The sequence below is a fragment of the Osmerus eperlanus genome, chromosome 1, assembly GCF_963692335.1.
Source record: "Osmerus eperlanus chromosome 1, fOsmEpe2.1, whole genome shotgun sequence".
Lineage (NCBI taxonomy): Eukaryota > Metazoa > Chordata > Actinopteri > Osmeriformes > Osmeridae > Osmerus > Osmerus eperlanus.
The window spans coordinates 26576804-26604472 of record NC_085018.1 but is presented as its reverse complement, the minus strand read 5'-3'; the positions used below and the strand labels follow the sequence as shown (position 1 = coordinate 26604472).

At 49.0% G+C, this 27669-nt stretch overlaps 2 protein-coding genes across 6 annotated transcripts; one reads left to right on the top strand and one right to left on the bottom strand.

Moving 5' to 3' along the window:
* Positions 1–2876: 2876 nt before the first annotated feature.
* On the bottom strand, positions 2877–15185 carry padi2 (peptidyl arginine deiminase, type II). 2 transcript variants are annotated; one of them, XM_062473862.1, is made up of 17 exons: positions 14955–15184; positions 14477–14862; positions 12573–12735; positions 10206–10275; positions 9841–9902; positions 9235–9352; positions 8478–8630; positions 8045–8235; positions 7726–7829; positions 7469–7580; positions 5985–6092; positions 5162–5313; positions 4912–5059; positions 4616–4709; positions 4426–4505; positions 4174–4305; positions 2877–3843 (listed from the first exon to the last, which is right to left on the bottom strand). In XM_062473862.1, exons 2-17 carry the CDS (start codon positions 14569–14571, stop codon positions 3610–3612), a joined length of 2016 nt encoding a protein of 671 aa, XP_062329846.1. In that variant the 5' UTR covers positions 14572–14862; positions 14955–15184; the 3' UTR covers positions 2877–3609. The 2 variants fall into 2 exon arrangements, with proteins under 2 accessions (XP_062329846.1, XP_062329838.1); XM_062473854.1 differs by lacking the exon at positions 14477–14862 and having other exon boundaries at positions 14955–15185.
* A 1638-nt stretch (positions 15186–16823) lies between these two features.
* lrig2 (leucine-rich repeats and immunoglobulin-like domains 2) lies at positions 16824–26839 on the top strand. Of its 4 annotated transcripts, none has more exons than XR_009931653.1 (19): positions 16824–18094; positions 18399–18473; positions 18775–18909; positions 19092–19235; positions 19651–19794; positions 19909–20052; positions 20479–20622; positions 21676–21756; positions 21830–21901; positions 22038–22106; positions 22347–22510; positions 22666–22977; positions 23144–23425; positions 23637–24068; positions 24152–24304; positions 24553–24657; positions 24846–25169; positions 26238–26692; positions 26773–26839. XR_009931653.1 is itself a non-coding variant. In XM_062473840.1 (19 exons), exons 1-19 carry the CDS (start codon positions 17904–17906, stop codon positions 26444–26446), a joined length of 3126 nt encoding a protein of 1041 aa, XP_062329824.1. In that variant the 5' UTR covers positions 16825–17903; the 3' UTR covers positions 26447–26839. The 4 variants fall into 4 exon arrangements, 3 of the variants coding, with proteins under 3 accessions (XP_062329802.1, XP_062329824.1, XP_062329816.1); XM_062473840.1 differs by having other exon boundaries at positions 16825–18094; positions 24846–24973; positions 25028–25169; positions 26238–26839; XM_062473818.1 differs by having other exon boundaries at positions 26238–26839.
* The last annotated feature ends 830 nt before the right edge of the window (positions 26840–27669 follow it).

Below are 27669 nucleotides of genomic sequence, written 5' to 3'. Positions count from 1 at the left end.
TGTGTTCAGCTGCACCACGAGCCCCGCTCAGACAACTCCTCCAGCCACAGCTCTCCAGATATGCCCCCGGGCAGAAACAGGTGCTAGAGGGGTGGGGGGGGGGGCAGAACCATACTGCCTGGAAAGCTGTACTGTCTTATACTTATTGCATGACATCATTTTGTTCTTTGTGTGTGTGTGTGTGTGTGTGTAGCTCGGCCCTGTGCTGCAGGGCTCCCTCCATCCCGGAGGATCTATCTGGCTCCTCTTCCAGCAGCTTCACCAGTGTGGTGGAGGAACAAGAGGCGGTGCATGACCCTGAGGAGGGATACCACACCAGGCTGGTGGGTCCTGTGATAGTTCCTCACACTCCTGTGATATAGTCCCTCACACTCCTGTGATATAGTCCCTCACACTGCTGTGATATAGTCCCTCACACTCCTGTGATATAGTCCCTCACACTCCTGTGATATAGTCCCTCACACTCCTGTGATATAGTCCCTCACACTCCTGTGATATAGTCCCTCACACTGCTGTGATATAGTCCCTCACACTCCTGTGATATAGTCCCTCACACTCCTGTGATATAGTCCCTCACACTGCTGTGATATAGTCCCTCACACTCCTGTGACATAGTCCCTCACACTCCTGTGACATAGTCCCTCACACTCCTGTGATATAGTCCCTCACACTGCTGTGATATAGTCCCTCACACTCCTGTGATATAGTCCCTCACACTCCTGTGATATAGTCCCTCACACTGCTGTGTGTGTTCCAGGAGGGGCTGTCCTCAGAGACGCCACAGAAGGAGATGTTGGTCTCCTGGACGGAGGACAACAACACCAGCTCTCCTGGTCAGCCTGCTGCTCTAACACACACACACACAAAACTTGCAGGTACTGACATTTATCTAACCCTTTTTTCACCTCTCCTCTGCCCGTCCCATCCCCTCCTCTCCTCCTCCCCCCACTCCAGGGAGTCCCCAGCAGGAAGCAGGAAGGAGCTTGGATCCCCAAACCTCAGACAGCAGGACCAGGACAGACCAGAGGACAGACCAGAGGACAGACCAGAGGACCGCTCCATAGACAGGCTGCTGGTCTAGCAGTTCACTGAAGTAACTGTCTGGTAGTCTGTGATGTGTATAAATAGGTCCATGACCTTTCACCGTCCAGGTGAGGTTGTCTTGGTAACCTTGTCCCTCTCTCCCCCCAACCCCCTCCTGCAGAGCTGTTAGACTCCTCCCTCCATGGATCTCCATTAGCAGGTCAGCCATGACAGTTCCTACACTTATGATGACAAAACAGAACTCTGTGTGTGTTACTTGTGTGTGTGTGTGTGTGTGTCTGATGAGCCATCTCCTCTCTGTCCTCAGCAGTAGTGGCGCCCCCTGCAGGAGACCAGACTCACCTGCAGGAGACCAGACTCACCTGTCCACCAGGAACAAAGGAGCAACTAACCTGACACAGACACACACACACACACAGACAGGACACACATACACACACAGACAGGACACGCACACACACTGACAGGACACACACACACACAGACAGGACACGCACACACACACACACAGACACACTGGCAGAAAGACAGACAGACGTATCTGTTGTAAACCCATTTCCCATCATGCAGCTGTGTTTGTGAGTGGCTGCAGATCCCACCAGCCTGGTTGACCTTAACCAGCCCTCCATCCTGCACCTCAGTCCTGTTCTCAGGACTGTTTCAGTACCACGTCCATGTTTCTACTAGAACTAGAAGCCGCTCTTCATCAGCTGCTGTGTCTGGTCTAACCTTAACAATCCAGCTCATCTAGAAGCAGCCTCAGCCTGGCCTCCCCTGCTCCTCAGCCTGGCCTCCCCTGCTCCTCAGCCTGGCCTCCCCTGCTCCTCAGCCTGGCCTCCCCTGCTCCTCAGCCTGGCCTCCCCTGCTCCTCAGCCTGGCCTCCCCTGCTCCTCAGCCTGGCAGAGGGGCAGGGGAGGTTCTAGACCATCCCAACTGGGGGGGCCAAGCAGGGGGGCCAAGCGGGGGGGCCAAGCGGGGGGGCCAAGCGGGGGGGCCAAGCGGGGGGGCCAAGCGGGGGGGCCAAGCGGGGGGGCCAAGCAGGGGGGCCAAGCAGGGGGGCCAAGCAGGGGCCAGTTGTTCAGTTAGAGAGGCCAGTTACAGTAAACATTCATGTCATGTAGTTTTCTTCACTACATTGAATGTATTAACAGAAAAAAGACCATGTTTATAATTATTCAGACTCACATTTAGGGGGCCAAGCTTGTTGACACAGGACAACTGACCCCCCCACCCCTACTTAGGGACCCCCCCTATTTGAACACTGCCCTGGAGTTGCTTTTAACTTGATGTGAGTGCATATACAACTGTGTCGTGCATGGTGTAAATATTTTAAACCCCATTATGAACTGGATACTGTATGTAGAGATGTTATGTGACTTGTCTCAACTTTGAACCAGTCAACTTGTCCCAATGTCTACACAAGAGCCAAATATCTCAATTTCCTGGTTTGCTTTAACGTGAGTTCTTAACGATTGTGACATGGGCCTTTTAGGGAAACCCAGCTGTACATTTTAATATGGTTGTTGACCTTGTTTTCTTTTTGCATTTATAATCAGACTCATTACTGGATCAGATATTTTTCACTGTGACGTCTTGAAGTTGCCTTGTCACTGTCAAAGCTCCTGAGGGCATCGTACAGAGCACTTCCTGGTGGGTGTGGTCTGTAACCAGGCAACACCAACTAGTTTGAATGTAAACACTCATCTGAGGCTTGTGTACAGGATAATATAGATCTGTGACGTGTGTGCGTGTGTGTGCACAGGGCCGCCCTGCAATAGTCTAGTTTGAGTTTCTCTCTGAATTTCTATCAAGAAAAGAAACTGCAATGAACGATGTGTCCTCAGCATTTTTATTTCCAAACTATAAGCTGGAGTAGACAGGACTGGATTGTGAATAGATTTGTCTGCTGTGGCATTAGTACACCAGCGCTACATTACACACCGTCAGATACAGCACTGCTTGATCCCAAAACTAGATTAAATCAGATTTAGAAGAAAACATATGAAGTGTTTTATGTTTCAACATGATTAAATTGAAGCGTTTGAATCTCCAACACTGGCGACGTCATGATCTGTACTGACATGCATCGCAGGCATTCAAAACTCATCGCTTGGAGCATTTTCTCAAAACTTTCTCACTGGTCTCTGGTAAGAGTGGCACTGTGTGCTTGCGCCCTCTAGTGGTCCCTGCTGACCATGACCTGCTGGCTGCTGTGTGCTGCTCGTCCCTGTTCTCTAGAGAGGAACCCAGGCATACAACCATCTTGCAACGTGCTTCATTTGGATTATTGTATTTCCCTTCTCGTTTAAATCCCTGCTTAAGTACTCGTTCGGATGTCTTGTTTGTAAATATTGCTTTACACCCTTTTGTAAATGAAGCCAAGAAAAATAAAGACTTAAGTTAGTCCAGATGAAACTCAAGTGTGATTATTGACTTTAACATTTTAACTACGATTCTTATCATTATTCCTCTACCCATTCTAACAGCTCACCTTCCTCCTCCTCTATTTGTGTCAGGGCTCATCCCTCCCCTCCCCCAGGCCCCCCCTCCCCCAGGCCCCCCCTCCTACACCTGCAGGTGCCACCACCTGAAGGTGAAGGCCTCCCTGCGCACGTTGGAGCCGCAGTGCACCTCTCCCAGCAGCTGGTGGTAGCTGGAGAAGTCGTCTATGAAGGTGCAGCTCAGCCCCAGCGGCTCCATCAGACGGATCATCTCCGCCTCCAGCGCGCAGCGGCCTTCCACCCGGGGCCCGAAGGGCTTGGGGACCCCCAGGGTCCTCCCCAGCACCAGCATGTTCACCTGGGGTGAGGGGGGGAGGGGAGGTAGGAGTGTGTGTGTGGTTTATGGTGTAGAGGGGGAGAGTGAGAGGGGAGGCAGAAGATTTGGTGTGTGAGTGGGGGGGGGGGAGGAGGTGAGGTGGAGGGGGTGAGGGGGAGGTGAGAGTGGTGGTGGAGGGGGTGAGAGAGGGGGGAGGGTGGTAGGTTAGGTTTTCAGATAAGCGTTTTGGCTCATGAGATAGTTTTGGCAACTTTGGCATTTGATATATCCTCAGCTACAGTGTCAGTCAGCCAGACCAGCAGGGGGCAGTGTTTCAGCCGGACCAGCAGGGGGCAGTGTGTGCAGAGGTACCATGTCTGGGTAGAAGGCTGCTGCACGGCAGTCCTCCTCGTCCACCCTGAACAGGATGGGCAGGTCGATGATGTCATCATCTTCCAGACCCAGCTCTCTCTTCAGAACATCTCGGTTCCAGTCAATGCAGCCCTGTGAGGGTGTGGAGAGGCATCACCATGGTTATAAAAGCATCTCAGTCTGAACCCTAGTCCCAGCTCTAGTCCAGTGAGTCTGTGTGATCTGTACTGTACCAGAGACCAGGACACTCACCTGGACAAAGTTATTGTCTGCTTGCAGTTTCTCATCTGCCAGAATATCATCCACTTTGATTTCCTGTTTTTCTCCCAGACCTACAAGAGACACACCCACACACACAGGTGTTGGATGAGACACACACACACACACACACACACAGGTGTTGGATGAGAGGGTGGGAGGGAGACGAGAGGAGCAGCAGTACCGTCGAACATGTTGGCCTGTCCGTGTCCGTGGATCTGCAGGCGTCTGAACACCTTATAGCCTGCTTCAGGACTGGCCAAGAGCAGGCGGAAACCCTGTGCGCACACACACACACACACACACACACACACAGGTGTTGGATGAGACACAAAGACAGACAGAGCATCACATACCGGTGAAAGGTAACCTATTTGTATATTACTATAGCATTCCCTTTTTTGTATTACATCTATCAAACACTAGCCGTAATAATGTGTTTCTATTCAGACAGGAGCAAGTGACTGTAGAGATGTTTACCTTCCTGTCAGGAGCGGGAACAAAGGTCATGAACTCGTCCACATGACCCACCGTGAGCCAATCAGAGTACAGCGCAATGGGTTCCTGGACCTTCTGAGCCCACAGGAAGTCCTGAACCACCCTTGTCATGTTGCGACCCTGGGTCGTCCTGCACACACACAGAGGAGAGGTGGAAATGATCACACAGTGTTAGTGATGGGAGACACCGTGTGTGTGTGAGGTAGAACGGAGGTGTGTGTCAGGTCCTCACGTAGGGAAGGCCACTCCAATGATGATCCTCCCCAGGGGGTATTCCTTCCCATTCACTGTCACAGGGGGGCTCACCTCCAGGTTCCCAAACGAGTCCAGGCTGGTCACCTCCTCAGAGTTAGCCAGCCGCGACACATAGCCGAAGTCTGGGCCCTGCGGGGGAGATTAATGTAGGGCAGTATTCCCAGTATGTCAGTGATGTAGGGTTAGGGTCAGTGATGTAGGGTTAAGGCCGATTTAAACTACTCAGTTTTCACGGAGACAGGGAACGCCCTCTCCGATGTGGAACGCCCTCTCCGAGCTCTACGTGCACCTCCTGATTTTCCTCATTTTACGGAATACCGGATCCGGATACCCCTTGGCTGTGATTGGTCCATATTAAGAACCGCTTGCGTCAGGGGCGGGGTTGCCGTGACCAACAAGACGAACAGAATCCTTTGACCGCCATTGCTGTAAGTTTTTACAATTCATATTTCAGCAAAACAGTATATGTAAATCAGCATCTGAATTAAAATGTGACGAGAAATGGGCAGTACAGTTGCTGAAAATGTGCTTATTTTATTGATGAAACGGCTAATTTGTAAATTTGATCAGACTTTTCGATAACCTAGCTAGCATCGCAGTGCAGCGCCACCTACTCTTCTGGCGGTGAATTGTTTTCAGCACCCACAGCCTTCGGAGTACTATAAATTCAACTAATCCGTCCGACTCCGTCCGTCTGTCTGTCCGTAACGGAGTCGGAGTAGTATAGTTCGGCCTTTAGGGTCAGTGATGTAGGGTTATGGTCAGTGATGTAGGGTTATGGTCAGTGATGTAGGTCTCACCAGCAGTTCGTCAAAGGGGAAGTCCTGCAGGCCTCTGTCCCGAGGGGAGTCCAGCACCACAGGGAAGCGCTGGTGAGGAGAGTCTATGTAGCCAAACTCCATCTCATCCTGGACAGAAGAACATCACGCCAGCTCACTCCACAGACAAACATGATGCCAGCTCACTCCACAGACAAACATGATGCCAGCTCACTCCACAGACAAACATGATGCCAGCTCACTCCACAGACAAACATGATGCCAGCTCACTCCACAGACAAACATGATGCCAGCTCACTCCACAGACAAACATGATGCCAGCTCACTCCACAGACAAACATGATGCCAGCTCACTCCACAGACAAACATGATGCCAGCTCACTCCACAGACAAACATGATGCCAGCTCACTCCACAGACAAACATGATGCCAGCTCACTCCACAGACAAACATGATGCCAGCTCACTCCACAGACAAACATGATGCCAGCTCACTCCACAGACAAACATGATGCCAGCTCACTCCACAGACAAACATGATGCCAGCTCACTCCACAGACAAACATGATGAAAATGACCAGTAACACCACATTATCAGACAGTAGATGGACTACAGAGATGGGAAGTAACAATGTACAAATTTGTTACTGTACTTAAGTAGATTTTTCTGGTATCAGTACATTACTTCACTATTTATTTTTCAAGCTAGGCTCGTTACTTTAGTTTTAATCTGTATTTGGTGGAATGATCTATATCATTTTTTGTCATTGTGCACGTTTTTTTTAAAGAGCAGGCTGGTCCATGAAAGGTTGGAAGAAAATTCTCCCAAAAAGTTGTTGAAAGAAAGTTGTCAAGAAAGATATTTTAAGAAAAGTTTCTACTAAAGCTTTTACTTATTGAAGAGTACTTGATGAGGACTCTACTGCACTCTACTCTACTGCACTCTACTGCACTTTACTGCACTCTACTGCACTCTACTCTACTGCACTCTACTGCACCCTACTGCACTCTACTCTACTGCACTCTACTCTACTGCACTCTACTCTACTGCACCCTACTGCACTCTACTCTACTGCACTCTACTACTCTGCTGCTTTACTCTATTCTGTTTTTCTCTCTCTCCTCTCCTTTCACTGTGTGTGACACAGGTTTTAAAAAGAGGAGGCTCTTTCCATGAAAGGTTGAAAGATATTTTTCTAAAAAGGTTTTGGAAAGAAAATTGTCCAAAAAAGTTATTGAAAAAATATTTTCTAAAAACGTTTTTGAAAGAAAGTGTTCAATTATTTTTTTAAAGAAAGTAAAAAAAAAAAAACATTTCTAAAAAATTATTTTATTTTATTTAAAAGTTTTTTTAAAGAAAATTTGAAAAATAGTCACCTTAAAACCTGCCTAGTGTTAAAGCAGCTCTACATGTTAAGAACTCCTCTGTAGATAGCATGTTGATTGAAATCTCCAATAACAATAACTGTGTGTGGGTGTTTGTGTCTAATGAGTCCATCTCCTCACCTGCATCCAGCGGTCTCCTCTGTTTTTGAACTCACTACAGATCTTCAGCTTGCAGCCATAGTCTTGGACCAGCCTCCTCACTGCCTTCACAAACTGGGCATTGTCAGAGGTGCTGGGGTCACACACACCATCACACACAGTACTGGTGTTAGACAGGAGCCATCAAGATAGTTCTAAACAGTAACATCATCAGTGCCCTTTTTCTTTCCTATCGATACTGCTATCCTCATGGGGTGCCCCTCCACACCCTGTCTCACCTGCAGACGAACACCTCGACAGGTGTGAGGGTGTTGGGTGTCATGATCCAGGGAGCCACCCTGAACACAACTCGGTCTGTGAAGATGGGTGTCTCAGGACAGCCCTGCAGGCAGTCACACACGTGTCAAAGAGAGAGAGAGAGAGCGAAGGGGGGAGGGGGGGAGAGAGAGAGGAAGACAGAGATAAAGAACTTTGATCAGGCAGACGGGTGGATAGACAGACAAACACAAAAAGACAGACAGATAGATAGCTAGACAGACACACAGGCAGACAGACAGACACACAGGCAGGCAGACAGATGGACCAGATAGACAGAACCTTGGAGCTGGGTTCTAACAGACTGAGGTTGATCTGGACGAGGCCATCAAAGTCACTGTCGGGAAACCGGAGGCCCTCCACATAGAACTTGCTCTCTGAGTTCCCCCCGCGGTAAGGAACCTCCTGAGAGAGAATCTCCTTGCCCACAACTAGAGGGTAGTCCTTCACAAAGGAACTGTAAAACAGGTTAACTGCAACGACAGGTGATGATGTAGATTCAGCACAGGCAGCAACCCCAACATACAGCCACTTTCATTGATTTCATTGACATTAATCTATCGACTACATTTAATTGTCAATAGATAAAATTACCATTTTGCCTAATAATCTACACTCTATTACCCATTAGGACAAAGTATAAACCAGTAGTCCATGGACCTACTGTCTGAAGTGGAATCCAACCCCTGCGTCTGTGTTGAGGCTGGATACTCACTCAGGCCGCGGTGGACGTCCTCGGTGGACCTGGTCCTGAAGACACGCAGGCTGCTGCCATCCTTCTGGGAGATGTGCAGGGCCAGCTTGTAGCCTTCTGGCAGGCTGGGGGGGCCTCGGATCCGCAGCAACATCGGAGACATGTCCTTCAGATCTGAAGGAGACAACAGATATGTCCTTCAGATCTGGAGGGCACAACAGACATGTCCTTCAGATCTGGAGGAGACAACAGACATGTCCTTCAGATCTGGAGGAGACAACAGACATGTCCTTCAGATCTGGAGGGCACAACAGACATGTCCTTCAGATCTGGAGGAGACAACAGACATGTCCTTCAGATCTGGAGGAGACAACAGACATGTCCTTCAGATCTGGAGGAGACAACAGATATGTCCTTCAGATCTGGAGGGGACAACAGACATGTCCTTCAGATCTGGAGGAGACAACAGACATGTCCTTCAGATCTGGAGGAGACAACAGACATGTCCTTCAGATCTGGAGGAGACAACAGATATGTCCTTCAGATCTGGAGGAGACAACAGATATGTCCTTCAGATCTGGAGGGGACAACAGACATGTCCTTCAGATCTGGAGGGGACAACAGACATGTCCTTCAGATCTGGAGGAGACAACAGACATGTCCTTCAGATCTGGAGGGGACAACAGGACATGTTCTTCAGATCTGGAATAGCCTGCACAGGGACTCAACTCTGCAGGACTGACCCACCCGAGGAGGTGTCTGTTATTGTCACGGTTACCTGACACTCTGGTGACATCCTTTTGCTCGCTGTCCACTCTCTTCCCATAGGTGCGTTCAGAGTCACAGTTGACCAATAGGATGGCTCCCTGGCCGTCCGGGCCCCAAGTCCAGGATCCCTGAGGTGAGGAGGATCTGTTCTCCGTCACTGAGAAACTGCATCACCTCGCCACAAAGCTTTTGCATAAACTGATCATGTTTATCTCTGAAGGACTTCAAAAGTATTATGACCTCTAAATTGCCTTTAAATTGCAATTATTTAAGCAGGCAAATGTCTCTGGTCACTGAAGTTGGAAGCTGAAGATTACTGGTTAATTTCAAGTTGTTTGTTATAATTAGTTCTATTTCATTTTTATTCTGTTTTTGGTCTCATTGCACTGCAGGGTTTTTAATGGCCAAAACATGATCACGCTTTTTAACTGTATTTATCCTTTTAGTGACTGTACATCTTTAGCATGATAGCATGTTAGCATGATAGCATGTCCTCTACCTCATTCATCTGTCTTTGTGTTTCCTCATGTACGTGTGTTTGTGTTTCCGTGTGTGTGTGTATGTGTGTGTGTCTCCAGTGAGCTGTTTGAGAAGGATCACATCAGCACCAGTTCACCTTGTTGGGGTTGTTCCTCTCCACCTCGCCATCCCTATCAGCATCCACATCCAGATAGATCTCTGAAAGAAACAACCAATCAGCTGTCAGCATCCACGTCCAGAGAGATCTCTGAAAGAAACAACTAATCAGCTGTCAGCATCCACGTCCAGAGAGATCTCTGAAAGAAACAACCAATCAGCTGTCAGCATCCATGTCCAGAGAGATCTCTGGAAGAAACACGTGACCAATCACCTCACATCACATCAAGGTTAGCCTCCATTCATAGATAAGTAATATGAATACAGTACAAAAGTACACACGATATATATTCAGAAGAGTATCTATGTGTAGTCGGATTGAAAGGAGGTTCAAGTGAGACGTACCAACTGAAGTCAGGTGCAGAACAGCTTTGGCCAGGACCTCGCTGTTCTTCCCATAGTACATGACCGACAGCTGAAGAACAAGAGTCATTTACATGAACAGATCACTCTGGTTCCCAACTGACTCACACAAATCTGAATCAAGAGTCAATCAAGTGGACCTCTGCGAAACCTGCAGATCTGTTCCACCAGTCCAACTCACGTTTATGAACCAAATCTTCCGAAGGGAGCATATTCAGTTGCAGAATGTTAATACTGTTGTATTAATAATGTACCCTTGTCTTTAGTTGAGGCTGACTCACTAAGTATGTTGCTGTGTGTTTGCTGTGAAAGCAGCAGAGTTGTGTTTAAACTGTCTGATTAGAGACCACAGACAGATAAGCAGAGAAGACTGCCTGACATGTTGAGACAAGTGGAGCGAGGAGCAAAGCTTCCAGTGAAGCTGTTTTAAAAGGTGATTTCTACAAGGTTTCAAGACATTGTACTTTGTACCACTCGATACCAAGCCTGAAAACACACACACTAAGTACAGGAAGTCCCCAGGTAACCTTTACCTAGCACTTGTGTACACACACCTGGCATACTGGAGTCAGGTATGTAGCAGAGCCAACAGACAAACCACGTACCATCACACCTTTCCCCTACCCCCGACAAGGAGGGTTTTTTCCCCCTTGTCCTTATCTCCAGAGCAGGAGCTTCAAAGCTTCTGGCCCAGCATGGGGTCAGAAGGTAGACCAAAATGGCCTTACAGTATGGAGACAAAGGATTTTAAGGAAAAACTAACTTTTCTGGATTTACAAACATATTCTCAAGGACTACATGGCTCATGGACACTATTTCAATGACAGTAGTTGATGTGTTATAATGTATGCTTTCCCTTTAATGCTGTGTTGATATAATTTGATGTTTTAATGTAACTTCCTTCCCTGTTATGATAAATCAGTCAATCTTGATATCAAAATGATTCTAATCTACAAACTAAACCATTTATTAATGTTGTATTGTTATATTTCGAAGTATAAGCAATACATGGACATTTGAAATAGCTGAACTCTGAAAAGTTATCAACCACTTCACACCCATACGTCAATCTCAGGATGGACGCCCAGGTGGGAGTAACTGACCAATCAAAGAGTTCACCTCCAAAAGGATACCCCCCTTTCTCAAGGATTATAAAACCTTGACGCACAAGCAATCCGTGCTTTTTCTCAAGGATTCACCGGAAGTGTTCGCGACACATCTGACCTATCCTTCTCAATCAGCAACTCACTGGACCACTAGGAACTTGAACGAAAGATTCCTTTGCTCTAACCGTTTGACAACGACGAACGGAACTTTGACTCTTCTTCAAACTGACAACAGTAACTGCGATATTGCTACATTTCTTACTTGTGAACATTGGCATATTGTGATTTAATTTGTTACGTTTTATTTTAGTTTGCAAATGATTTAACCTAACTTTCGTTAGGATTAGTTAACATACTCTCCCATTGTTCTCCAGAAGCCTATCTCTCGCTCGCTCTCCCTCCCCCTCCCCACGCGCTCTCAACCTACCATCTTGTACCAACCCTCATCATAGTTTAGGACCTACTGTATACAGTTCAACTCAACTCACTTTCAACTAACCTATAACTTCTCTGGTATTTGTTCATTATAATTACATTTCCTTAAATAAATCATTGTTTATAATACTCGCGTTATCCCTCACGTTATCTGATCTGCTCTACTTTCATAGAATTCACTACTTAAGATTAGACTGATTATTACGAAGGCTATTATTCAATATTATTCAATAAGGTTTCCTCTGTCCCTTTAACAAATAAGAGGTGGTGCCCCCAAGAACTACATACTTTATTATAAATTAAGTATTGCTAATCTTAAACGAGCAAACCCCGCTACAGGTACATTTCTTAGACACCTAGTCTCAATTTCTAGGTCACAGGTTAAACAGATCAACACATACTGTACTTTTCTGTAGAATCCCAGGAAGGCCTTACTAACACTGTACTAAGTTGGGAATTTAACTGGCCTGGATTTCTAGAATACGAGTTGGTTTCTCTTCCTTCCAATGAGATTCAAGGCATCATAAATTCTCACCATAAATTATCATCATTGATTTTCTGCAGGCGAGTTCAGACAGGGAGATCCAGTTCAGAGGACAATTTGAATATAAAACTCAAGATATAAATCAAGATGTTTGACAAGATCTTCTGAATTACCCTCAGAGAAAAAAGTTGACAGTTTAATTCAAGTTTAATTGAATCATTTCACCCTCAGCGTTTCTGAGGAGAAAACGACTCAAATCTATTTTGTTATAGATCTTTCCCCCCCGTCCCTTCTGGGTAGCATCCTGGCAGGGAGGGGGGGTACCTTGCTGTCGTTCACAGCCACGCTGGGGGAGTCCATGCTGAACAGCAACACAGAGCTGCTCCTGAGGGGGGCGGGGCCAGCGTCTGAGGGGGCGGGGCTGATCCTGATCTGCACCTGGGGGCTGCATTTCACCGAGAAGAACCTGGAGCTGGGAGGAGCGCTCCTATTGGAGGAGCACACACGTACACACAATGTTTGTCCTCAGAAGAGCAGTGTTAAAAACTATACTAACAAAAACAAACAATGTCACATGACACAGACAATATCAAAGCATATACACTGAATATCCTGCAAACACCCATGTATGTTCAGTAATGGGAATTATAAACTGACCTTTCGTTGTTAACCAATTGCATGAAGTGTGTGTGTACATTCGTGTGGGCGTGTAATTACTACAAGTTCATCATCTTCTATTTTCAGGAGCAACAGATGTCAGGGCCAGTTACTAAGTTACAGGACAGCTATGTTGCAGGATGTTTGGCTACTTTATAAATACCTCTTACTGTGAGTCAGTGACACATTACAAGAGGATCATCCAAGCTGCATTGGGCTGTATATTTAGTTACATAACCATAATAAAACTTGTTCCCACACAGTCAGGTGTGTGGGAACTATAGCAGGGAGAATGCACACATCTCACTCTCTCAAGTCTCATGTACCAAGTGCACACATCTCAGTCTCATGTCTCATGTACACACACCTCTCAGGGTTAGGGTTACAGGTACAGGTATATATATATATATATATATGTGTGTTCCTGCTCCCCTCATTTTTCCCTTTCAGTCTAACCTAAGATTTCAAATCATAATTTCTAAATGATTCCTCCTAATCCCATATGAGCTAAAGTGCATTTTAACTTTGTGAAAGAGGATATGATTCACTGCAGCAGCACAAGCTTTCTGTGAAAGAGGTGTCACAAAGGAGTATCCTGTTTCAGGGACGGATGTGTCGACACCTAGAAGTCTTGCTTCATCAGAAGCACCTTCAGCTGGGCTCCTGTGTGCTCCTGTCTGCTCCACACTGTATCCAGTGGTGGTCCAGTCTAGTCCAGCACAACTGGCTGATGCAACTCTCCTGTACCTCCCTCCTCCTCCCACTAGTGACTAGTGGGAAGGAGTGTTGTCTGGTATGTAGTAAGATAGTCTAGTGAGGAGTATTGTTTTTTATATAAAGTAGTGTAGTATGAAGTTGTGTAGTCTAGTTGTAAGTAGTACAGTCTAGTATTCAGTAGTGTTTATACTATCAGTCCACCAGACCTGTAGCCAGTTTACCCAGTCCTCCCTTTGTCAACCTCCAATGTGGAGGTTGACAAAGCCTCAGTCTCCACTCCTCAGCCGCACCACTCTGGCAGCACTAGATCTGTGTCCTGGCCTGGCACTGACTGACCGCATCATGTGTTCAAGTCTGTGGGACGACAAAGAGGGTCTGTCCAGAGATGAGGGTGCAGAGACAGCCTCCGCTGGTAACCATGGAATCCACCTCCTCAGCTGGACCCTGGCATGTGATGACACCCTGACACAGCTTTCTGTCTGTCTGCTCTCAGCACAGAACACAGCTCTCTCTTTGCTGCCCCCACTCACTCAGCACTTTAGGACTCCATTTGAATGACTTGATGATTTAAGTAATTAAAATAAACCATGATAGATTTTTTCCCCTCAAGTCAAATGACCCTGATGACCAATTATGTTACCAGAAAGATGACAAACAAATTTGCCTTTGATTAAATAGTAAAAATACATAATATATATTGTATGAATTTAATAGCAGACTTAATACTACATTGAAATCAACAGCACAACAATTTATTTAAAAAGTGTTGAAGTCAAATTCAAAAGTTTAAATTAATAAGCAAAAGTAACATTACCAACATCTCAATTCATACAGCGTACTGTATTGTACAGTACCTGTTTATGTTCACGGTGACTTCCGTCCCAATAACATATGTTACACTTGTTGTTTTTCCATATTCAATTCTTAGCGTCCGCGACTGTGGCTGCATGGTTATCTGCTATGAGTCCTACTGTTACAGTACTCCGTTCTGCTCCGTCCTGACCGACACACAGGAAGCTACTGCACCAGCTGATCACGAGCAGGTGAAAGCTAGTGAGATGGTGATTGGTCGCAAGTTAAGAAGCCTTTGAGCTCTCGCGCTGTTCTGCGCTGCAAGTGGTCCGTTGCCGTGCTGCCTCGAGCCTGCGGTGTCAGTCTAAGATAGGAATGAAGCCTCGGGACGGGCAGGTGTCGCTGTTTGGGGGAATAGGCTACGCCTGACAAAGCAAGTAGGCCTATGCTAAAGAAACAACAAACAAATCGGGAAATTGAAAGAAGCCAGTGCTTTTAAATAATAAAACAAAATACCCCCCCCCCCCCCCCTCTACTTACATGTACAGGTTGATCTTCAGCGCGGTGCCGGCGATGTGAACAGCGCGGTTGGGTTTTGTGATGTCAAGACGGAGAGTTCGATGCATTGGCCTATATTTTTCAGCAACCCGTTTTTTAGCATTTTGAATAACTTCTGGAAGCTCGCTCCTTTGAACCTGCTGTTGAGTACGATCCATTGTTTCACCTGGGCTCGACTGTGGAGATGAGTTCATGAGAAGGAGGCTATCTAGTATTTTCCTGTTTGTAATTGGATGCAGGTGGGTGTAGGCTATAGCTGGCTTCGGTGAACGAGCTGTAACACGCATTCAGACTTCGAGGAAGACATTCCATAGCCTTTAATTCAATTCTTTGAATCTGTCGAATTGAACTTCCAGGATGGTTGCAGTTTCATGCCTGAGGCATGATGTCCACAACTGCTTTTTGTGTCAGAGTTGTAGACTTGAGCCCACGAAATAAATGTCTCAAAAAAGGCTGATTGCCAAACCCACAAAATCAATCTTTTTAGAAATGTGTATTAGGCTACATCAAAACCGTTCCCGTTTGTATTGTGCCCGATGGATAATTTTGTAAGCCTTTTGGGTTTATTAGAATCAGAATCAGAATGGGATTTATTCGCCATGAAAGTTTGCACAGACAAGGAATTTGCTTTGGCAGGAAGGTGCATACAATAAACATATAGGGACCTAAAATGTAAATATGTGGACTATCTATACTAAGGGTACATAAACTAGCAGTACTAAGTGGAATTAGAATTAAATAAAATATACAATAAAATATAAGTTCCCGTCATTTACAATATAAAAATACAAATATTACAAAAAATACAAATGTACAAGATACAATTTTGTGATGCATTATCGCCTGCTGTCATGTTTTACATCAGTGGTGGTTTGGAACTCGGTACACCGTCTCTCCATGACAAAATAATTCGATAGCCTACCCCACCTACTGATAATAGGTTTGTTCGACTTGATGCAGCACCGGCGACGCCGACAGCAGCCGGCTGCCTTGAAGTTGAGAATGCCATTGGCTGCTTCAAGTCAGCCGGGCTGCAGGCGGCTGCAGGCGACGCCGGCGCTGCATGAAGTCGAACGCACCTAATGAAAATGGACTATGTGTGGAACGAGTCAGCCGACGTCATGACAACCTGTTTCGCAATTGGTGAGACAACGACCAGGGGTTGTATGCGCTACGGGCTATTAATCGGAAGGTTGTTGGTTCGATTCCCGTCCGTGCCAATGACGTTGTGTCCATGGTCAAGGTACTTCACCCTACTTGCCTCGGGGAGAATGTCTCTGTACTTACTGTAAGTCGCTCTGGATAAGAGCGTCTGCTAAATGACTAGATGTAAATGTGAGTAGGCTGGCTATGAGAAAGTTAACCCACAGTTAGGCTAGTCAATCTTTCTTGGCGGCAGGCACAAACTATTCTTGACTTTTTGGTGCTGCCCTCATTTCACGGGGATATGAGAAGGAAATTGTTCTTTGACGCGACACTGCATGTCTGTGGGTCCTCCTGATCTATTCTTCCGCAAGAATCGAGCCACAGACGCACACACACATACACTTTGATTCCTGCCTCTATAGTTAGTTGGACCACTTGGCATATGCCGTAAAAAGTTGCCTCAAAACCCAAAAACGTACACACGAATTATTGTTACGCTAAATAGCTGAAAATACACAAGATCGTTGGCAAAAATAAAGCTTGTAGGATTAAGGTTGGAGTTTAGTAAGTTTCCCAAAGTTTCAAAGCATCTGAGCTCTTACGTTCCTGCAGGAACTTGTCAATAGGTGCATTCGACATGAAATGACTTCATGCAGCGCTGCAGCCGGCTGCAGGCGGCTGACTTGAAACAGTGAATTCTGGTTAGACTTTTTGTCCGACTTGAGACGGCGCCGAGGCTAGGTCACTGTGACGTAGCCATCAAAGTACCGTGAGATCGATTCGAGAACTGCCGGCTGTGTAGCCGAGCGCATTTTCTCAAGAGCAACTGCAAGGGTTCTAATGACGACACAGCTATTTCATGATTGGCCAGACTCACACACGACAACTTTGACGCGTGTTTTGTAATTATTTTGACGCTCAAATCCGGACCAAACAGTTTAATTGAATTAAAAATGTGTTGAAGAAAGGGTTTTAGTCCGCCTCTTCACTAACGGAAAGACTAAGTTTAATTATAAATAAAGTAAAGTAAGCAAACAGCGCTTGATCGGCCATGACTGACGTCAACGCAGCAAACCACGAGAAGCTGGAATGTCCGACTTTACAGAGCCGTTTTCAACTCCTCCCCGACTGCAAGCGGCTACTCTCGCCGGTCGTTTCATGCAGCCGCTGTCCATGTCGAACGCACCTAATCACAAGTAAACGTCAATCCAATCAGGTAAGAGGGCTCGGTTGACGAACATGCAGACGGACCAATAGGACACCGGTAAACAAGCTGCTGGAGGGGGTTGGACGGGGTATCCATGTCAGCAACGCAAGGCGCTTTTGTTGTTTCACCGAAGGAACGCTACCAGGGATATGCAATGTCTAAAGTCATAGGATTTAATAAAACTGCACGATTTAGGTTTAACGGTTAAAAGATAGTCTCATAGTTAATCCACACTGTGAAAAACAATGACAGCTTTGATTTGTTGAAGAAGGTTAGCTAATGTTAGCTCTGCTAGCTACTTCAGGAGTTCTGGCGAGATTTGAAGCGGAAGGAAGCAATCCAAGAAGGCAGGGAAGGAAGAGAAATCAGTGCTGTGATGCTGCTCGCAAGTTGGACAAATGTGTTTTACGGTGAAAAAAAAGCGATGGGTTTTATGACTTCTGTAGCATCATGTATATATATGATTAATATCAAGTTATAAGGGTTATTTCGTGTCGTTGAAACGTTTTGTAACTGTGTTGTTGGTTAACCAGTAGCCACGTATTGATAGCAAAGCTAGTTAGCATTCAGCTAGTAAGATGGCGGAAGGCTGGACCGTCCACCAGGCCGTACTAGTCTTCTCGGTGATGAGTCTGACTGCACCGGGACTGGAGTCCTGTCCGGCTCCATGTTCGTGTCGGATGGGAGCCGACGAGGTCCATGTCTTGGATTGCAGTAGGAAAAAGTTGTCGGTGCCACCCCTGGATCTACCGGATGGAATAACTCATGTGTAAGTAGCTGCGCTCGCCATCTAGCTGATGAGATAACTCATGTGTAAGTTGCTCCACTCGCCATGTAGCTGATGAGATAACTCATGTGTAAGTTGCCCCCACTCGCCATCTAGATGATGAGATAACTCATGTGGCAAGAAATCACTGCATGGAAGTGTACTTTCCAAAGCACTGGGATTAGAATAGCACAGTGGTGACACTTATATTTGTTCAAAGCTAATTACAGATATAGGTACCTTGCACTGTAAGATTTCTTGAAGATGACGGATCAATTTATCCTGATGACGTGCCTTTGTTTTCCAGATCGTTGAATCACAATGACCTGATAGCTGTCCCTTATTTAGGGGACGTGACCTCTAACATCACCAGTCTGAGTCTGTAAGTCTGCATCACTCACTCCCTTTTAATCACTGTGTTACAAACTGGGGGGAACGTGTACACTATCCCTTATACCAGAGAGAACTATCTGAAATAAACCCTCAGGATCACACAGTACACCAGGGAAATGTTTCCCACCTGTTTCCTAAGCCATGCAGATTGCTGCTGTATGTCGATGTTGCTCTAACCTCTACTGTAGAACAATGTAGTAGAGTGCTGTACTTTCTATATGCAACATTTGTACGTCGCTTTGGATAAAAGTGTCTGCTAAATGAAGGGTGATTTACCTCCCAACACCCAGGGTCCACAACCGGATCTCTGAGCTGGCCACGCCTCTTCTCCAGCCGTACGTGTCCCTGGAGACCCTGGATCTCTCCTCCAACTCCCTCTCTGAGATCAAGGCTGGGGCTTTTCCATCCATGCAGCTGAAATATCTGTGAGTCGTGCTGCTGTCTGTCTGACTGGACACAACCTGGCTGAGCGCTAGCAGTGGGGAATGTGGACCAGGTCACCCCGAGATGTACCTCTGTGTCTGTACTTCCAGGCGATGCTATTTGTTGTCGTTGTCTTGTGACGTAAGCGACCTCCCTCCTGATCGTTCCCCTCTTTGTGCTTCAGGAACTTGAGCAACAACAAGATCAGTTTGCTGGAGCCCGGCTGCTTTGACAACATCTCCAGCAGCCTGCTGGTCCTCAGGCTGAACAGGAACAGGATCGCCCTGCTGCCCTACAAGGTCTTCAGGCTGCCGCGGCTGCAGCTGCTGTGAGTCGTGTGTCTGTCTGGGGGAGTCTCACGCTAAACCACAACATCATGTGTTTTAGCGTGAACCCTTTCTGATTCTGATGATGGTTTCATTTTATTCATAATTAATAATGAAATGCAGAACTGTAAATGTAAAACCCTCCATGTATTGTTTTTTGATAATATTATAAATGAATCCAATGTGAAGGCCTGAATAATTTTATATATATAGTCAGTGTTAAAGCAGCTATAAGAGTTGTACATTTCATTCTTTTAATTTCAAGATCTTAATATTTTAGTGCAGTGAGCAAAGGCAATGTGTTGTGTGCGCAACAATTATACTAGCAACCTACGATCTTTGTGTTGAGTTTGAGTCGCATTGTTTTTATGTAATATATTATGTTACCATCTATGAACCTTTTGAACTTGTTTCCAGGGAGTTCAAGCGCAACAAGATCAAGATGGTGGACAGTTTGACCTTTAAAGGGATGGAGGCGCTGAAGACTCTGAAAATGCAGAGGAACGGCATCACTAAGCTCATGGACGGAGCCTTCTTTGGCCTCAACAACATCGAAGAGCTGTGAGTACAGAGCTGGTTCCAGGGCATCACTTTAGACAAGGAGTTAAGCACCTTTGTCTGAGGAGTGCATGTTGTCCCTGTCCTGATGTGTGTGTGTGTGTGTGTGTGTGTCAGAGAGCTGGAGCATAACAACCTAACAGAGGTCAACAAGGGCTGGCTGTACGGCCTGCGGAAGCTTCGCCTGCTGAGGATCAGTCACAACAGCCTTACCCTCGTCCGGCCTGACTCCTGGGAGTTCTGCCACAACCTGGAGGAGCTGTAAGTAACACAACCTCTCCCCAAGCCCACACACAACCTCCTGATCCAAACCAGAACCCACATCCTACTGAGATGGGTGTAGCTCATGTGAGATTCTTCTTTGTACGTCTGTTTGAATAAAAGCGTCTGCTAACTGAGTCTGGTCCACTAGGACAAGTGTCGTCACTTCCTTGTATGTTATGCAATGTATTGATTTAGTGGATGCTTTTCTCAGAAGTGACGTACAGGCAGGGTGGTGGTGGGGGGATTTGAACCTGGTAGCTGTTGATCTGCAGCTGAATGTTCCTCCACTGAGCTACACCCTCCCAGGACCAGGCAGCCATGTTTGTTTCCTTGTAGTCCTTGATGACTCCCTGCTCCCCCAGCCTCGGGGAGCAGCTGGCCCCAGTGCTGAGTGTTCTGTTCTCTGTGTGCTGTCGTCCTCAGAGACCTGTCCTTCAACCACATGAGCCGTCTGGAGGGGACAGCGCTGGCTGGGCTGGCCCAGCTACAGAGCCTTAACCTGGGGGACAACACTCTCACTCACCTGGGGGAGGGAGCCTTCAGCAGCCTGGCAAGCCTGCGCACCCTGTAAGCCCACACACACTCACCCTCACTCGCACACTCACTCGCACACTCACACACACACACTCTCTTTCAGTTCAGAAAGGTTGAAAAATATATTTGTAAAAAAATGTTTTTACAGTCCTCTCCTTGAATACTTACAGGTATCTGAATGCACACAATTCCAACACTCTCTCACTCTAATCCTTAAACTGAAATGTCAACACCATATACTTCTGTATCGTCAGTCCACTGATCTGCTATTCCCGCCACTGGGTACCGTCAGCGCGAGCATCCCCAGACTGCACTCTGATTGGCTGTACAAGTGGAGCCATAAGGGGTGCATGCACTAACGGAATGACCCAGCAGCAGCGACAGGGCTGTTCACGTGTACAGTCTAAGGGGCAAACCATCAGGCCTTTGAAACAAACTGTTTGTGAAACTTTTTTTTAAGGTTGAAAGAATTTTTGAACAAATGTTTTTAAAGTTTTTTTTTTATTACAAAAATAGGAATTTTATGTGTTGTGTTTGGAAAAAAAATACTTCTCACCTTGAGTGAAAAAGTGTAGTCAGAAATTTTAACCAGAGTCTTTAAACATGAGTATCTGTACATCTACTTGAGTGAAGGATGTGTGTACTTTTGCCATCTGACGAACACACACACACATAATACAGTCTCAATTCAGTCATTCTCAAGAGTGTAGCCTACAACAATCGGCATCTAACACGTTTGTGGTTTTCTGCATTCTGACGAAGGCCTTTCTGGACAGTAGGTTTCTGTTGTTCCTTGTTGGTGTGTTTGTGTTTTCATCTTTCTTGTGTCAGTCTACCTCGTTGACTTCATGAACTGTTCCTGTAACTCTCCTGTGCTCCTTCTACCTCATTGGTGATCCTCCTGTAGATCATTGTGTTGTAGATATCACAGTAGAACCTTCTAGAACGCCTCCCCCGTTGAGGGGGTTCTAGAATGTTTGAATGTTTTCACCAAGTGGTTCTAGAATGTGGCCACAAAACGGTTATGGAATGTTCTAGAGTTGTTTCTGAGTGTTCTATGTTCTCTTCGATGTGTTCCGATCCCAGAGACATCAGGAACAACGAGATCTCCTGGGCCATCGAGGACTCTGTTGGTGTGTTTGTAGGGATGAAGAAGCTCACCACCCTGTAAGTCTGGCAGCGGGTGGATTAGGGGGACTAGCTATGTACACTTTATCTAATTGAAAGTTAACTCCTGCAGGATTCTACAGCGGAACAAGATCAAGTCCATCACTAAGAAGGCCTTCGACGGCCTGAACGAGCTGGAACACCTGTAAGTATCTGTGAACGCACACGCGCGCACACACGCTTTTCACCTTGAGGCACATAGTTCTACAGTGTTTTGCTGGTCAGAGTTAAGGTACAGTGCATTCACCTCCACCTCTCCCTCTCTCTCCCTCCCCCCTCAGAGACCTGAGTAAGAATGGGATCATGTCCATCCATCCGGAGGCTGTGGCCCACATGCACCTGAAAGAGTTGTGAGTGGAGCTTGTCTCATCCTGTGGTCTGCTGGCTACAGGCACACAAGGCTTATCCTGTGGTCTGCTGGCTACAGGCACACAGTGGAGCTTGTCTCATCCTGTGGTCTGCTGGCTACAGGCACACAGGGAACGCTGACTGCTAAAAGATTGACCCTAATGTGATCATGTTGGTGTAACCTTGACCTGCTTCTCTCTCCCCACTCCTTCCCCTGTCCTCTCCTCCCCTCCCTCCCCCAGTCTCCTGAACAGCAGCAGTCTGTTGTGTGACTGTCTGCTACAGTGGCTGGCTCCCTGGCTGTCTGGCCAGCCCTTCCAAGGCTCTGTGAGGGCTGTGTGTGCCCACCCGCCCCCCCTGCAGGGCCAGAGCGTGCTGGAGGTGGCCCCAGGCCTGCTGCTCTGTGGTCAGTCTGGACCCTCACCATACCGTCTCACTTTAAAGAGCTGTGTTCGTTTAGCTGACGATTTCCCCTCCTTCCTATCTCCCCTGCCCCTCCTTCCCCTTTCCCCTGCCCCTCCTCCCTCTCTCCCCCCTCTCCTTGGTCCTCCCGCCCCCCAGACGACTTCCCCAAGCCCCAGATCACCACCCACCCAGAGTCGTCCACCGTCCTGAGAGGGACCAACGTGACCCTGAGCTGCCTGGCCGCCAGCAGCAGTGACTCCACCATGCTGGCGGCCTGGCGGAGGGACGGGGAGCTGCTGTACGAGCCTGAGGTGCAGACGTACGCTCGCTTCCAGGACGGCCAGCTCCTCCACTCCTCCCTCCTCCACCTGCTCCACGTCAACTTCACAGACGAGGGGCGGTACCAGTGTGTCGTCTCCAACCACTTCGGCTCCAACTACTCCAACAGGGCCAGGCTCACTGTGAACGGTGAGGAGGATGGGTGTGATTAGGAGGTTCTGGGTGTGATTAGGAGGGTCTGGGTGTGAATAGGAGGGTCTGGGTGTGAATAGGAGGGTCTGGGTGTGATTAGGAGGGTCTGGGTGTGATTAGGAGGGTCTGGGTGTGTCTAAACTCCTCCCCCCCCCCCTTCCAGAGCTGCCCTCCTTCCTAAAGACACCCATGGACCTGACCCTGCGTACGGGCACCATGGCGAGGCTGGAGTGTGCCGCGGAGGGCCACCCCGCACCCCAGATCGCCTGGCAGAAGGACGGAGGCACGGACTTCCCTGCCGCCCGTGAGCGCAGGATGCACGTGATGCCCGATGACGACATTTTCTTCATCGCCAACGTGAAGACGGAGGACATGGGCGTGTACAGCTGCACCGCCCAGAACACAGCAGGCAGCCTGTCTGCCAACGCCACCCTCACTGTGCTGGGTACGCTGCCTGCTGCCTGCCTGTCTGTGCCTGTCTGTCTGTGCCTGTCTGTCTGCCTGCCTGTCTGTCTGTGCCTGTCTGTCTGTGCCTGCCTGCCTGCCTGCCTGTCTGTCTGTGCTTGCCTGTCTGTGCCTGCCTGCCTGCGCCTGCCTGCCTGCTTGCCTGTCTGTATTCAGTGTTTATGTTCTGAAGTGCTCATGTCTCCCTCCAGAGACCCCGTCCCTCCTGCGCCCCCTGGAGGACAGGGTGGTGGCCCGCGGGGAGACGGCCGTGCTGCAGTGCATCGCAGGGGGAAGCCCCGCCCCCCGCATCAACTGGACCAAAGACGACAGCCCATTGGTCCTGACGGAGCGCCACTTTTTCGCCGCGGCCAATCAGCTACTGATCATCGTGGAGGCGGGCCCGGGGGACGCGGGCAGGTACACCTGCAGCATGTCCAACACGCTGGGGACAGAGCGGGGGCAGGTGTACCTGGGCGTGGCCCCGCAGGCAGGCTGCGAGGCGGGGGAGGCAGACGGCTGGGCCACCGTGGGCATCGTGGTGATGGTGGTGGTCTGCTGTGTGGTGGGAACCTCCCTGGTCTGGGTCATCGTCATATACCACATGAGGAGGAGGGGAGAGGATTACAGCATCACCAACACAGGTGTGTGTGTGTGTTTAGGGTGGGACTTGTGTGTGTGTGTGTGGAGGTAAAGGCTTGTGTAAAGCGGAAGTGTGTGTGTCCAGATGAGATGACCCTGCCTGCAGACATCCCCAGCTACCTGTCCTCTCAGGGGACTCTGTCAGAGCCGGCGGAGGGATACAGCAGCTCGGAGGCCGGATCACACCAGCAGCTCATGCCCCCCCTCTCCAACACACACACTCACAAGGGCACCGACGGTGGGTACACACACACTCACAACCGTACACGCACACACAATCACCCCTCCCCCCACACACACACACAATCACCCCTCCCCCCACACACACACACAATCACCCCCCCCCCCCCCCACACACACACACACACATAAACACACTTCTCGATCAATGGGCTGGGTGTCGATACTCTGAACAGTGTTTCACTGGGTACTAAACCAAGATGTGTGTGTGTATATATATATATACGTGTGTGTGTGTGTGTCCAGGTGTGTGTTACGGAGACACGGGCAGCGAGGTGGAGGCAGACCCTAGCAGAGGGAGCTCTCTGTTCACCAGCAGCTTTCATCCTGGACAGACTGAGGGGCTGGGGGGTGAGACACACACACACACTCATACATACACACACACTCATACATACACACACACTCATACATACATACACACACACACATATATACACACACACTCATACATACACACACACACATATATACACACATGCATTATATAATCAGATTTATACAAGACAAGTTCTTCCTCTCCTGCCTCCCTCCACCAGGGGGCGTTCAAGGCCCACTGGTCACCTGCTCTGACTGCTACGACAACGGCAGCATGTACTCCCGGCCGCGTGAGTACTGCCCCTACACCTACCTGTCTGAGGACGAGGCCCTGGAGCAGGCCCTGCCGGTTGCCCCGCCACGCCAAGCCCCAGACACCAGCCAGGCCCCAGACACCAGCCAGGCCCCACGCCAAGCCCCAGACACCAGCCAGGCCCCACGCCAAGCCCCAGACACCAGCCAGGCCCCACGCCAAGCCCCAGACACCAGCCAGGACCGCTCACTGCGCCTGGGGGCCTGGGGACACCCTCAGCACAGCTGCAGCGGTGAGTGGTTGATTGGTTGATGCATGCTGTTGGTTGATTTGTTGATTAATTAGTTATTTTAATCATTTGGTTGAGTGAGTGGTTAATTGATTTTCACGGCCAGTTGGTTGATTGGTTAAAGATGCTGTAAAGCAAATTCCATGATTTGCCCCCAGTACATTATATACGTGTGAAATTAGTTCCTGAAAGCATGTGTAAAGCGCGAAAACTTTGTCGCACTGAAATGTGGAGTTAGACCGTTGAACATTTTCTCACCTGTTTTCAGCTCAGGTTTTCTGTAGGCGGGGCAAAACCCAACCTATCTACGTCACAGCGACCTATCACTTACTCAGCTGGTAGATGCAAAGACAAAGTAATTAACACATAAAACACTCAGAGACTGCAGGTATGGCTGTTCTGTCTGCAATTGATTTAGCTTTTTCAGACAGACACAATGTGGCTGTCCTTCTGAGTAGAGCGCCAGGCTGAGAGTAGAACATCCACCTGTGAGGTCACAGTAGTCAGGTGAGGTCACAGTAGTCTGGTGAGGTCACAGTAGTCAGGTGAAGTCACAGTAGTCAGGTGAGGTCACAGTAGTCTGGTGAGGTCACAGTGGTCAGGTGAGGTCACAGTGGTCAGGTGAGTTCACAGTAGTCTGGTGAGGTCACAGTGGTCAGGTGAGGTCACAGTGGTCAGGTGAGGTCACAGTAGTCTGGTGAGGTCACAGTGGTCAGGTGAGGTCACAGTGGTCAGGTGAGGTCACAGTAGTCTGGTGAGGTCAAGGTGGTCAGGTGAGGTCACAGTGGTCAGGTGAGGTCACAGTAGTCTGGTGAGGTCACAGTGGTCAGGTGAGGTCACAGTGGTCAGGTGAGGTCACAGTAGTCTGGTGAGGTCAAGGTGGTCAGGTGAGGTCACAGTAGTCTGGTGAGGTCACAGTGGTCAGGTGAGGTCACAGTGGTCAGGTGAGGTCACAGTAGTCCGGTGAGGTCACAGTAGTCTGGTGAGGTCACAGTAGTCTGGTGAGGTCACAGTGGTCTGATGAGGTCTACAGTAGGTGGGGTCTCACATATTTCTTTCTCTCTCTCTCAGCAGAAGTTTCCTCACGTTCCTTCTGGCGGGAAGGACGTGACCCGACCCCGCCCGGCCCCCCCCAGCCACCCGCCCCCCGCGGGGCCCCCCCACCTGGACTGGCCAGTGGCGAGGTGCCGGAGGAGGGGGGGGCGGCCCCCAAACTGGACCACAGAAGTGCCTCTTACAGGACTAACTCAGGAGGAGACCTGCCCTACATGAGCCCCTAACACACACACACACACACCCTCTACACACACACACACCCTCCACATCAGGAGGAGACCTGCCCTGCATGAGCCCCTAACACACACACACTCACACCCTCCACACACACGTCCTCCACAAACCCTCGCCCTCCACACACGCCACCTACACAAACACATGCCCTGCTCCCCCCCCCCCCCCCCCCCCCGATCTATACCCCTCTACCTCCAAAGAGACACACCATCAAACTCTGCCAAAGACTCCTCTCTGTTTACATTCCTCTACCAGTCTGGAGCGCTCTGTGGACAAGACACGCCCTCCTCTCAGTCTGGAGCGCTCTGTGGACAAGACACGCCCTCCTCTACCAGTCTGGAGCGCTCTGTGGACAAGACACGCCCTCCTCTACCAGTCTGGAGCGCTCTGTGGACAAGACACGCCCTCCTCTACCAATCTGGAGCGCTCTGTGGACAAGACACGCCCTCCTCTACCAGTCTGGAGCGCTCTGTGGACAAGAAACGCCCTCCTCTACCAGTCTGGAGCGCTCTGTGGACAAGACACGCCCTCCTCTACCAATCTGGAGCGCTCTGTGAACAAGACACGCCCTCTACCGGTCTGGAGCGCTCTGTGGACAAGAAACGCCCTCCTCTACCAGTCTGGAGCGCTCTGTGGACAAGACACGCCCTCCTCTACCAGTCTGGAGCGCTCTGTGGACAAGAAACGCCCTCCTCTACCAATCTGGAGCGCTCTGTGAACAAGACACGCCCTCTACCGGTCTGGAGCGCTCTGTGGACAAGACACGCCCTCCTCTATCAGTCTCTCTCTGTAGACCTCTCCCCGGACGTCTCTCTGGGCTGGACACATGGGCTATGAACATGACCTCCCTCTGTTCTCCCCTCTCTCTCTCTCTAGAGGGAGATATGAATGTATGCCTCACAGAGCCATGGAGGACCCTGAAGGCCATGCAGTAGGAGACATGGACCTATACAGACCCTGGGGGTAGGGCTGGGGGCTTGGCTGAGGCCAGGGGCGTGGCTGAGGCCAGGGGCGTGGCTGAGGCCAGGGGCGTGGCTGAGGCCAGGGGCGTGGCTGGGTCCAGGGTCGGGGCTGGGTCCAGGGTCGGGGCTGGGTCCAGGGGCGGGGCTGGGTCCAGGGGCGGGGCTGGGTCCAGGGGCGGGGCTGGGTCCAGGGGCGGGGCTGGGTCCAGGGGCGGGGCTGGGTCCAGGGGCGGGGCTGGGTCCAGGGGCGG